The sequence below is a fragment of the Melanaphis sacchari genome, unplaced genomic scaffold, assembly GCF_002803265.2.
Source record: "Melanaphis sacchari strain LSU unplaced genomic scaffold, SCAv2.0 Contig0_pilon_pilon, whole genome shotgun sequence".
NCBI lineage: Eukaryota > Metazoa > Arthropoda > Insecta > Hemiptera > Aphididae > Melanaphis > Melanaphis sacchari.
The window spans coordinates 8,858,982-8,873,480 of record NW_020270366.1 but is presented as its reverse complement, the minus strand read 5'-3'; the positions used below and the strand labels follow the sequence as shown (position 1 = coordinate 8,873,480).

The window sequence follows — 14,499 nt, the reverse complement described above, 5'->3', positions numbered from 1 at the left end:
AAAATTTATTGAACTCTTAAGCCTGTCAGATATTAGTTTTACCAACAAACGTCTTTCCAAGCCCGTTGTGATATCAAGTATTGATATAAAAGTATATAGAATAACCATGAATGGTAGTTGTAATGACTTAGATAATCCAATTTGGGATAAGCTAAAACAGCGAATATACAAATTATTCAATCAAACTATTCATATAGTATTGCTTAGTAAATATTATTATTTATATGACATATGAATAAAATTAAATTTAAGATAATAGCCAAACAAGAAAAGGGAAATTAGCTTATGAATTATCAATTGTTAGGTCTCAGGTACATAATATGAACAACTGTTTTCATAGATAAAGATTATCCTCTACCTATAGCCGCTGTAGGTACATAATTTACTTATGATGCAATTTAATCAAATTATTACACACGACACTGCAATTTTGCCTTTCAAAACTAAATTAGAATCTCAAAAAATGTTGTTCAAATTAAAACAAGTAATCCTTTACCATTTTTATCAACTTTTTTTCTTATAAAATGATTTCATTCCTATAAATCTGAAGTTTTACTAATAATTACACTATTATTCTAAATTAATGAGAGTGATATGAGGTATATATATCTTGAGATTAAATTACCTACCTATTTAATTGTAGTTAGATAATACTAATTATACAAACAAAAAACATTATGTCTAATTATAAAAATGCAAATTACTTAAAAAATTATCGTCTACTGTTTTTTTTTTTTTTATTTAAATTAATAGTGATTTAACATTTTTTTGTGAAGAACATTTTAATTTAAACCTATGTGTAGACTCAAAACCAAAAGGTGTTAAGATGGTTTTTATAAATGCTTTATAATTAAAACTCACGAAAAAACTATGATAAATCAACATTTATATATTTAAACAAATGTAAAAGGTGCTAAATAACACAATACACTAAAATTTTAAAATCAATAGGTATCATAGGTATAATATTAGGTAAATTAATTAATTTATATTAATTAATTATTAATAAGCAGATTTCTAGGTTTTTGTATATTTATTCTGGTTTATCGTAAAAATTAAGTAATAAACTAATAACAAAATCTCTTTCATTTCATAGATAAAATATGAAACTTAAAATGTTCATATTTTTTTATATTTAAAAGTTTTAAGTTATGTTATGAATAAATATTTAACGATTTGCTCTGTATAGTTCATCGATAAGTACAAGTTTAAAAATTTTCGAAAAAATTAATTCAACATTAAAAATAATATTTATAATGATGTTTATAATTATTATTTTTATTAATATTGAAATAAATAAAAATAGATAATATTGTAATATATAAACTTCTCAGATATATACCATAGTTACAATATTTTTGTATCAAACTATCGGGAAAATTTAAGAGAAGCTATTATCGATCAGGTTTCAGACCATTGGTATTATTTGTTTATTAGACATTTATGGAAAATTAATTTGTTTTTTTTTTTTTTTATAACTTTCTAGTGTATATTATATTTTACATATATTTATAGCTAAAAATTTTCAGTACATTTTATTTCTTTTTATTGCTAATCAATAAAAAGAAATATATGTCATACTCATAGTATTTTAATGCAATAATAAAACTGTTATACAATAATATCTACATAATCATTAAATATCTATCAACAAAATAAATAATTCTACAAATAATAGTACCTACACATCCTCATTTATTTAATCATTTTCCAAAAAATAGATAATTATTTTAGAATAAAAGAGTTTTAAGAAGAAGAATTTATTAACCGTATGTATCATGTTGAGTCATACATTCCTTCCAATGTACCTATTGCCGGATAAATGTTTTACAGGTTTGTGATCGACTGTATTACGAATTTATAACCAAATGTATTCTTTTAATTTAAGTAATATTTAAAAATTTTAAAATAACAAATAAGTTATTAACTTATATATTGACTTTATTTTTTATTATATTATTCCACCTGAAAGATTAACTTAATTAAATACGAAAAGCTATAATATCGTTCATAAAGTGCATATAACAAATATTAGTTATTTCCAAAAGAAAGTGTTTGTTGCACCAAATATTAATCATTAAGTATCTATGAACTAAAATTACTACATGCATTATTTTAAAACTTTGTTATAATTATACTTAAATTTGTAAACTTATGAAGTGTAATAATTAGAGTAATAATTAAAGTAATAATTATTTAATAATTATTTAGTTTAACTGATTAGCTAAAAACAGAAGATATTTTACTTTATTATAATTTTTAGGCGTAAGTATAAATGTTATCTATGAATATTAAACAGAAAATGAAAAAAAAAAAAAACTTAAGTTACTAAAATATTAAAAATTAATTCGAAACTGAGCTAAGAACTATTAAGTATTATAAAACAAAAGAATATATTTTGTTTTGTTTAAAGAACCCATCGAAATTAAATGTATTTTTAAACAAAGAATATGTCGTGATTTACATAGTTTATCATAGTATTGATACAGCTATGAAAACGATGTAAATATAAATTCTACAACTATTATACAAAATTAAAACTAATAACTATCATAATCTAATAATCTATGATATCGAATAAAAATATTAAAACAAATAATGACTATAGTATAAATGCTTGCTATACTAACAATCGTAACTTCTTGGCAATCGTAATGTAGGTACGTATATTACATATCTACAATGTTTCACCTATTATACATGTATATATTAAATTCATGATATATCAAAATTGAGCATGAACAAACCGTGACGACTGATAGCCATAAACCATTTCCACTAAAATGCCCTCATGGTCGACTATCTACCGACTACGATACATAATATTAGTATCTTATATTCGTATGTTCGTAACCAATACGCAAATCTATTACTTAGCGATTAATTACATATAATTTCACACAATATTTTAAAATGGTATCGCATTTATTATAATTTGATAATGTGTTACGACGCGTGACCATAGTTGGATACAACAACGGTCGAATAAGCGAACTTTATAAATTATACGCATTGGATCGATTAAAATAGAGTCGAAATTTGATTTTTGGAAGGGAGACATAATGTTGGCAACAAACCATAGCATAAATAAATTCATATAACATGCGATCTATATAATAATATATATTATATTTTTTTTACACATTTAAAAAAAAGATGTGATTATTATTATAAATGAAAACAAATCATTGCTCAAAAAAACCATAATATTATAATCTATTATATTTAATTAAAATATACACATGGATAATAATATATATAAGTTTATGTTATAACAATACACCAGTAATTGTTTATTATAGTTCATACCTTGTATGTATTTCAGTACTTAAAACTAGATATATGATAAAATGATAAATGTTGTACGATAGTATTGTGTAAGCATATTATTTAAAATTTAAACCGATACATACAAAGTAGGGTTGCGTTAATTTACACATAAGTATAAGAGCTAATGTATATTTGGTATGTATTATCAAATTAGTTTCATTTCACAACTACGGTATTTTTGATATTCATTAAAAAAATGAAGAGAGTTCCAATTTTGCTGGTATTAATTGCTAGCATATCATGCAAACTTCAGAATAAAGAAAATAAATTATTTACAGGTAAATTAATATTTCTTAAAATTATAGTATGTATAATATTATTACATATTTATATATTTAACAATATGATATAATATTATGCAAATAAATAATAAATTATAATATATTTTAATTATTATTCTAATATAGATTTGTACAATAATTCGGAAATTCAGTATGAAGAGTCACAAAGCTGCATGAATGGCGAATTTATTATAGATCTAAATCCTTCTAATATACCGTAAATAAAATAATAGTTTCATATAATCGGTATTTTATTTAAATATATATTTACACACCTATTAGGTCACTAATGGACTCGTCAAAATCTATTGGACTCTTACAACCTCAAGATATTGATCTAGCTGATAAATGTTTTCCCAAACCAGTATGTGATCCCATAGCTAAATATAGAACCATAAATGGGAGTTGTAATAATTTATTATTTCCAATTTGGGGACAAGCTAAATCAGCAAACATACGAATTATTCAAGCAGACTATTCGGATGGTATTAAATAAAAATATTTTTATTTCAATTTTACCTATAATATGAAAATAAATTACAATTTAAGGTAAGAGTCAACAAAGAAGAGCAAAATCAGGTAAACAATTACCAAACGCGAGAAAAATACGAACAACTTTGTTCCCAAGCAAGGATAACCCCTCACCTAAATATAATTTATTGTTTATGCAATTTGGTCAGACGGTTGCACACGATACTGAATTAATACTTTCTAAAACCTCAAGTAAGTTTGTAAAAGTATTAACATACATTAAAAGTTTTAAATGAAACTGATAATTTTTATATTTATATTGTACATTAAACTTGTAAGTATTTTTTTTTTTTAAAGAATTTTTGTTATTTTGTTTTTTTTTTTTTCAATTTGGTTAATATAAAATTGTGAGAATATATTTAGATATGTTTTAGTCAATATTATAATAAATATTATATTAATAGCATATGGCTTACACTTTTTTTTAGTTTGTTATTTTAAATTTATTTAAAAATTTAGTGTTAAATGTTTTTGCAAAAAATTATAATTTAATTCATATTTAATTTAATTAATGATGCTTTTAAAAAAAAAAATTAATTAATTTAAGATTACTGAAGCGTTAAAAACCAGCAAAAAGTTAAAATTGTTGATATAAATTACCGTTTTAGTGTAAATTGCGGGCCGAGTATATTTTATACATACATAAATTGCGGCCAGTGTATATTTTGTATATATGTAAACTTACTGTGATTGAGATATAAATTTGTATGAAATCAATTTATTTATTAAAATTAATATTTTTCATCTCATTTTTCAGACTTAGGACTGTCAATATGATAGTTTTAGTATTGATATGGTTAAAAATATTGGTTTTGCTGTTTTTTTGTTTATAATTTAAAAATGTATTATTAATAATTAATAATAAAGTATTAGGTAAAAGTGTATATCATTATAAATATATTATTAAAAAAAAAATTGTGATTAAAAAACTGGTAAAAATTAATAAGATAATTTCCGCGCATAGTCTAACCGAGTTTTTTATTTTTGCTTGCAATTCATACATTTTTTTCATGTACAATGTTTCTTTTTCACACGTATTTTGTTCCCTGACTTCTCATGCTGATATCTACATCGTAGATAATTAGTTATTACTAATCTTTATATTGTATAGCCGACCGGAAATCGGAATATCCCAGGCCGAAATTTACATATGTTTTAAAAGTACATGGGCCGCAATTTACTAGTATATGACTATAACTTTTTTGGGGGACGCAATTTACAGATCCCGGTTAACGGTACCTTTATTTTAATATTTTTAAACCTAAGCCAAATAACCGATATAAAAGATTATGCATTTTTCTACATTAACAATTTTTACTGTAACGATTTGTTATTTTTCTTTAATTATGCAAAAATTAATATAAAATTGGTCAAAATCAGTATTAACAAAAATATTTAATTTTGAAGAACCAGATCAGACATTTTTGTATTTATATAGATCATAATATTACTAAAAAATAAATATAATTATGTTTTTCTGGGAACCAAACTGAAACTAAAATTATGAAGATCCCTGATCTCTGATTTAATTGATAGTTTATTTAATAGATTATTAAGTTAAATAATTAATTAATATTATTACATATTTTATTAAAAAAGGTAATGGTAGTACACTAGAATGTTGCAATTCAGATGGTTCCACACCAAAAATACTACCACAAGATTGTCTACAAATTACGATCCCGTATGATGATCCTGATGCTTCAAAAAGACGATGTTTATCGACTCCACGAGCTGCTGATACTGCAGATATAGGTTGCCAAATAAAACCAGTCAGACAAGTAAATATAATTATGATCCCTTATCTCGTTTATATTTTTTTATTATAGCTTGAAAATAATAATAAATAAAAATAGATATATTAAACGTGTATAATAGTTTAATGCATTTAATTATTTTGTCAGCAAATTGAAGTTACCAGTTTCATTGACGCTTCATTATTATATGGTTCAGATGAAATCACAGCACGTTCATTGCGAACATTATCTTACGGAAAACTTAGAAGACAATTGGGACCTAAAGGAAAATCATATTTACCCAACGTTAAACAAGCAACAAAAGAATGCAACGTTGTTAATGATGGGACTGTATGCTACGCTTCTGGTAATTTATATTAAATTTATGTTTACTGTACAAAGGTACATTATTATATGAAAATGCTTTCATATTATCTTAATAAAAATTATAAAAATATAAATTATTCACTTGTAATTTAATTTCAACTTTAATCAATGTAATTTTAGATTCTGATTGAAACGGCGAATGTATTGATTTTACAATAATGTGTTATTTTTTCAGTCTATCATCATCTTTTGAGGTAGTAAATGCTTTAATTTTCAACTTTGGGGTTGGATTCTGGTAAAAAATTGAATTTAGTTAGTACTTTTAGGATCAAAAAATAAAAATTCTCAGTGTTTTTTTATTTAATCATGAAAAACAAAAAAAATTAAATACGTTTTTGACTAAATATATTTTTTTATTTTTTTAAGTTCAAAAAGGGAATAACCGTAGATACTTGAAACTTTCACAAAATGTTTATATTTTTATATTATAGTTTTCTATATAAGGAATAGTTTTTAAAATATTTTTACTCTTTTTGAACTATTTATATACATAAGGAAATTTTTTTTAATTTTAGTTTCTATAAATGTCAGCTACAAAAATATTTTTCTTGGTAAAAATTCTTGAAAATTTAATACAAAGTTCCATTTAAGTTTTTCTTATGTATGTACAAAAATATAAATAAAACATAGCTCAGTTTTAAAAAAAATATGTATATTTAAAGTTAAAATAATGACAATATTCGACAAAATCGCAAAAAATTGCAAACTATTTTGTAGCTAAAAACTCATATAAACTTTTTGTTTTATATCCAAGTTTTAGAAATTGAATACTATGTTTCTCATAAATAGTTCAATAAACTAAGTTCCTACTAAAACCATAATTCTAAACACATGTATTAAAACAATTATTTTTATAGACATTTTAAAAGTTTATATCTAGATAAATCACGAAATCACCTATTGAAACAATTAATAATAGGATGTTAATTTACTTGTTTATAATTTAAAAACATTATTCGTGGAAACGCTGGAAACTTAAACTTTTGAATTATTTTAAAATATTATCTATTCTTACTTTTAACCTATTTTCACTGTTTGGTAATTACAGAAAGATAATATTTAATTTCGAGTTATGTAAATTAATATAATATAGTATACGCATTAAATATTATGTACAAAATATTAATAAAATAAATAAATACTAATAATATAATAAATAGAATATTTTTAGAAAAAAATATAGGTAGGTATCAATCTATTGTAATACTTAATGCATAAATAGCTATATCAAAAAAAAAAAAAAAAAACATACTATGAAATATACTTAACAATATAGATTAACAGGCCGTTTCAACTCAGATTTAGTTTTCGTATAAAATTCTATAATTTAATTCAAATTTAATATCCAAAACAATAATCCCACTCGATACCTTATTGTACAGCAGAACGGTACTTTATTATCGTCTTTTTTTTTTTTTTTTGAGCAACAAATAAGAAAATATTAATTATTTTTTATATAGTTAATAATAAAAATTTCCGTTTATTATGTTTTGATTTTTTATTTTAACTAAAGTACTTAAATAAATATATTTTACTAAGAACTATTAATTTGCTCCTAACCTTTTTTTCACACAAAATATGCATGCATTTAGATAAATTTAGTATCGTGTAATTTTTAATCAGATAATTTAACAAAATACATCTTTAATAATTTAATATTTGAAATATATTTATCTTAGGTGATATAAGAGTAAATCAACATCCCGATATAGCAGTTCAAACAATATCACTATTGAGACTACATAACATACTGTGCGATGATCTCAAAAAAATAAATCCCTCATGGGACGACGAACGATTGTACCAAGAAGCCAGAAAATTACTCATAGGGATGTATCAGCACGTAGTATACAATGAATTTGTTCCTGGACTTCTAGGTATGCCTTAATAAATTAGGTACTTTTATAGTAAGTAATACAAAACAAAAATTAAAAATATATTTTGTATTTTATTGCTCATTAGTTATTACTTATTAGATAGGTATTTTTATAATATATTATTATTAATATTATAAGGTACGTTTAAATAAACTTATATTTCTTTTTATCTATAATAAAATATGTGCAATCGAGTGTGAGGCAATTTAATCATTTCCAGACTTAGCATCACATTGACACTCGTGACATTGATTATACTCGTAGTATAATATTATATACTTACACATAAATAACAATCAGAAATGTAAATATTTAATATTTACAAAATAGTTCATTAAAATTTTAAGATAGATTTGTTAGGTAAAAGTATTTTTAAAAGTATTTGAAACTTTTTTAAATATTTTAAAAACATTATAATTTCTTAAATGCTATTTAGTAGGTATTTAGTGCTATTTTATAGAATATTATAAACGGATCAATTTTTAATATTATTGTTTAAAAATATCATAGGAAAAGATTTTTCCAAAGCAAATAAATTACTACCATTAAAAAAAGGTTTTAACATGGATTATGATAAATTTTTAAATCCAACTACGATAACCAGTTTTACCGGTGCTGCATACAGATCACTTCATAGCGAAATACAGGGATATGTGGAGTATTAATAATATTAAGATTATATTTTTTTTTACTAATTTAAGTTTCCAGCACATATTATATAACTATTTTTTTTTTGTATATATAGCTTGATCAATGAAGCCAGAAAAGTTACGTCGAAAATTCGTTTGAGTGATTTTTTCTTAAGAACTGACATAGTGCAAAGAGGAGATAATTATGATAGTTTTACTAGAGGTTTACTTAGTCAAATTGCACAGGACCAAGATCAATATTTCACACCTGAGGTTTGATAATTATTTATTGGTTACATTGTTTTGCATTATTAAATAAATTAATTTCATGTTTTCACGTTTAAAAAAAATAGAATAAATATGGTACTGATTATAATAATTTATTACCTACCTAATTTAGGTTAGCGAATACCTATTTAGAGATCCGAACAAAACAGAAGGCTTCGATTTAGTCAGCATTGACATGGAACGTGGTAGAGATTTTGGAGAACCATCTTATAATAAATTTAGGCAATTGTGTGGATTGAGCGAAGCCAAAACTTTTGACGATTTTACAGATCAAATAACTAAAAAAGTAAATATCTGCGTTAAAGAATAATTGCACATTACACAACATATTTAACTATTACACTTGGAATTCACTAAATTATTATTAATAAAAACATTGTTTTTCAAGAATGTTGATATCTTAGCTAGCTTGTACGAGCATGTAGATGATGTAGACTTTTACGTAGCAGGTTTGCTAGAAAAATTGAAACCTGGATCTTCGTTGGGCCACACGTTTCAATGTATTTCTGGAGAAATGTTTTTCAGATGGAAATTTGGTGATCGTTTCTTTTATGAATTTGGAAACCAAACAGGATCTTTTCGTTCAGGTAACGATTGACACTTTTGTTAGATACCTATTAAATTTAAAGCTTAAATAAATTTTTTTACTCGCCATATATTACTAAATTGTTTGAAAAGATCAACTCGATGAAATAAGAAAAACAACATTATCACTAATAATATGTATGACATCAGACATTCAATCTATACAACGTAACGCTTTTGACGTTATCAGTAATCAGTGAGTATTCTATTTTATAGTATATTACTTTCAATATTACTCATAGTGTATTAGGTACATAATATACTATATAAATGGCGTCTAAGTATAGCATAAACAAAAATATTTTTTAACCATAAATCTATCCATGAGCCCCATAGAATATGTTTTTTTTGTTTTTTTTTGTTTTAGCGATATAAAATGTCTAATTTAGAGATTTTAAAATTAAATTTTATAGAAAAATTTATCAACATCAAATATCTTAGCATAACTTTTTTATTTCAAGTGCGATAATAATAACTAATAACTCTTAAGCTAGTTATTACGATTTTTATATTTTTTAATTGTTTACTTAATAACTTATTTATACAAAAATAGGAAATGAATTAATATGATCCTGTCTAGCTTATAAATAAACGAAATATCTTAATAAAACATTAAATCCTTTTATACATTTTTCATGAGTGAATACTTAAAAAAAGAACAAATAAAAAGTTTATAAAACAAGAGAAATCTAAAAAGTAATATTGACTTAAAACATACTCGTAAATAAAATTGTGGATAATGTTGTAATACCTAGGACAGTTAAATATATTTTAAATAATAAGGTACTTATTGTCGGAAAACAAATAGGAAAATATTTTATCTATCGAAAATATAGTATTTATATTTTTAGGTATATTAATAATATTAGAAAGCATAAAAGCATGGGTAGGTTAGGCACCTATAGTAACTATAATTTTTACCTTTATATAGACAATAAAATTGTATTTAGTTTAAATTATTAAAATACAAAATATATATAATATTCAATAATGTATAAAATGAAAAAAAATGTGAAATAATAGATTTATTAGAATTGTTGTTATTGATTTTTTTTTTTTCAGTAATCCTTTGGTACCTTGCAGTTCCATACCAAAACTTAATTTAGATCCTTGGAAAGAACTTTAATACATACCTACCTAATATTATAGTGCCTGTATACTGTTTTTTTTTTTTTTTTTTGTAATAAATTAATAATTGGCTACAAAGTATTAATATTGTTGAAATTCATAACCTAGTTAGTTGTATAATAAAATAATTAGATATCTACCTGGCGACTGTTTTTTGTTTGAATACCATTGTGTCTTTATATTCTTGGATACAATTCTATATTCCTATCGTTATTTCAAATTCATCCAAAACTCAGAAAACGAGTTAACAACATGTTTACTGTTTAGTTATATATCACAGAAATATCACTATTCTTATAGATGATAATGATAAATCATTGCAGCATTATTGTTTACTAAGATCACTGGGTAGATACTAACTTGATAATGTTGTTTAGGCGACTAAATAAAAACAATTAAAAATTATCAAGTTCCTGGATTAAAAATGTATCTTTATACTAATTGTATAATCATAGGCGTGCGCATGGGGGGGGGCAGCAGAGGCAGCATATATATGTTGCTCCTGGACTTTCTTTGGGGCTACTACGGCCAGTAAATTTTGGATAATCGGCCTTGGAAAAATTATATTTTTACAAATTATAATCATTGTAAATAAGAAAATTATAAAAAAAATTAATTTTATTTAGTTAAGTATAAATAAATATTTTATGATTTTATAATTTACTAGTATAAAAATAATAGACCTGTCTACTATAAAAAATATCCATGATTTTAAATCATAAATTAAAATTAAATCGTGTTATTTATTATCATTTATGGCCAAGAAATCTAAAAAAACTGGGTTTTAACGTTATCGTCTAGTACATCGTAGACCAATACACCATAACGATTGCGAAAAAGTACGCCTTTAGTGACTTAGTGCCTTACTGTACAACTTTTTAAAAATAACCAATACAATTTTAATTTTGATACCTAATGGTAAAAAAAAAAAGTAAAATTATGGACCAGTTTTAATTGTGAATTTGAAGAATGGGCCGAATTAATCTCTTGGTGATCCTGAAACAGGAGGCTGCACATGCCTATGCCTATAATTTAATATTAGGTAAAAGTTATATTTTAGTTATTTTACGTTATTATAAGACACTTTTATTTTTATGTTTTTAGTAATTACTAATATAATATTATACATAAACAATAGATACTCGTATACAAGGTAATTCTTTTATCATTGAACACTAACTTAATGGGTCGACTTTTTTCAAAATGTTTAGTTTTATGCTTTTCTAGAATTATATAAAATTTTTATTTTTGTCACACTTATATTTAATAGTGAAACCACTATGAACTTGTGATTTTCAAATGACAACCTATATTTTAAATGTTATATAATAATAGTACTGGTTTTTTATGAATTTTTACATTATAATTATTAGTTTCCATTAAACCGTTAATGAGTTATAGCTGCTCAAAGTTAGGTGTTTTTTGGTTTTTATTATACTTCTTGTTTCTGAAAATCTACAGTTACATAAAATAAATAAGTAATAGCAATAAAAGTATATTTTTTTACATGTAAAAACAAGAACAAATCCTCCATTAACCCCAGACTTAAAACAATAGTAACATTTAAAAATGGCAAATGGCACTAATAATATATGTATTTATTTATTACTTATTACTTATTAGTAATAGGAATAACTAATTAATATTTAGCAATTTTCTAAGTAATACAATATAATTTAAAAAATGTACTTTTTTAAATATTTAATATTAAAATTGAGCATATGTAAATGACTAGTTAGTGATTATTATATACATGCATGATAGGTTTTTTTTAATATTGATTTAATTTACACCATCTACGTATACATAATATAATTATTTTCTTATTATTATTAAATACATAAAATTTATGAATTAAGTTTTAATGATTGATGTTGTTGCCTCATATTAAATTTTAAATTGTGCAATATTCTTGATGAGATGCCAATTAGGTACTTATTTAATTCACATGCATAATACCAAATTGGATGATAATTAGGTTTGATTAAATAGTAAACTAAAAGAAATCATAAAAACCATAAATAGTCATAATTTTAATTTGTATAACAATATTATATTACAGAGTAATAATTGTTTCAATAAAATTGTAATTTGTAATATTATGAATGTTGGCGTATGACGTGTTTAGTGTTTACGTTAGTAATGAAAGTACCTAATAAAATAATTCAATTTTTAAATTTTCAATCACAGAAAACTAGAAAAGACGACTTGAATAATATTAAATGTCAAACGAGTAATCACGAGTAAAGAGTAAATGACTAATGACTAATGAGTTTTATACTTTATATTATTATTTAGTTTTATACTTTATATTATTTTGTGTTTAAAAGTTAGAAGTTAACAACATTATTCGATATGTTGGTATAGATCATAGACCTTATGTCCTTATATATATAGTTTAAGGTTTATGGCAGCGTTTCTTGATCTTTTTACTGCGACCCCCTTTTTGAATATCAATTTTTTAGCGATCCTTTACACATATTTTTTTTTGTATACTTGCATAGATTATTAGGTATTAATTACTGTAATAAATAGTACTGTACACGATACAGTATTTTTGGTATATTTATTGATTTTATTTTTTATTACTTTATTTTATTATTTGAGCTTTTAAATTTTTGTATTTTTGTATTTAAATTTTAAATTATACGTTAGCGACCCTAATTAGTAATTTATAAGTTGACGACCCCTAAGGGGGTCGTGATCCCCAAGTTGAAAAACACTGATCTATGGTATAGATACTAAAAATGTGTATTATCTATGTTTATCGGTAACTGTTGGGAGATTATCTATAGCACGGCCCTATTTCTAATCGATACTTTGAGTCCTTCGATATTTTCTGAATTTTTCCAGCAGTAACCTAGAGTATGATTCTGATTAACCTATGTTGTGTACAAGTAAATTACTGGCCTTGTTTCGTTATTTTGCCTCAATTGATTTAATTTTCTTAAAAAATTAACTCGAGAAGCAACAAAACTATAACTCTTCATCTAAAATCTACCGCCCATCATTACATTCCCTGTAGATAGGTACTTGAAGATTAAATTGTGTAAAATAGTTTTGACAAATGATTTTAAGTCAGGATATCTATTCAATTTTTTCTCTTTTAAATAATTCTATATTTATGCGCATGCTTAAAATAAAATTAATATATTTAAAGTAGAGCAAAAAACTATCTATTTTTAATCCTACTTGAAGATCTACTAATTTAATTTTTATGCTAGCCTAAAATTATATTAATAATACCATAATCTTAAGAATTAAACACTATAATTAGGTATAGCTTCTAGCATAGTTATTTTACGAACTATTTGTGATGCAGGTATTTTCACATACATCTATTGTTTTAATAATAAAAATATGAAATTTCGCATTGCTTTTCGATAGTACATGTATGTTTTCATTGTTTTTATGATTTCCCGATCAAGAGGCTGTACGAGTGACTTAGTATTTGCATAGATTAAATATACTTAAAGTATATTTAATCTATGGTATTTGGTAGAAAAATTTCAAAACGATAACAATGTTCACAAAAGTGATTGGATTATCCGGTACTTGATGTTTTTAATAAAAAGTTAATTTAACATACCTAATTAGCAAAAGATTTATTTTGGGATTATAGTTTGTAATATTGGTACAACTGTTTTTTTATCAGTCTATGACTTATTCTTTTATCACGATCGATGGCATATCAGTCCACGGCGGGTTTTTTGATTATGCAGTTTTT

The 14,499-nt window shown here is 23.5% G+C and overlaps 1 protein-coding gene across 1 annotated transcript; it reads left to right on the top strand.

Moving 5' to 3' along the window:
• The first annotated feature begins 3,485 nt into the window (after positions 1-3,485).
• On the top strand, positions 3,486-10,838 carry LOC112592667 (peroxidase-like). The gene is made up of 13 exons (XM_025336825.1): positions 3,486-3,608; positions 3,738-3,828; positions 3,894-4,096; positions 4,161-4,334; positions 5,742-5,923; positions 6,047-6,245; positions 7,945-8,142; positions 8,653-8,800; positions 8,888-9,044; positions 9,172-9,345; positions 9,448-9,646; positions 9,738-9,840; positions 10,707-10,838. The coding sequence occupies exons 1-13, from the start codon at positions 3,527-3,529 to the stop codon at positions 10,768-10,770; spliced, it is 1,974 nt and encodes a 657-aa protein (XP_025192610.1). The 5' UTR covers positions 3,486-3,526; the 3' UTR covers positions 10,771-10,838.
• Positions 10,839-14,499: the final 3,661 nt, after the last annotated feature.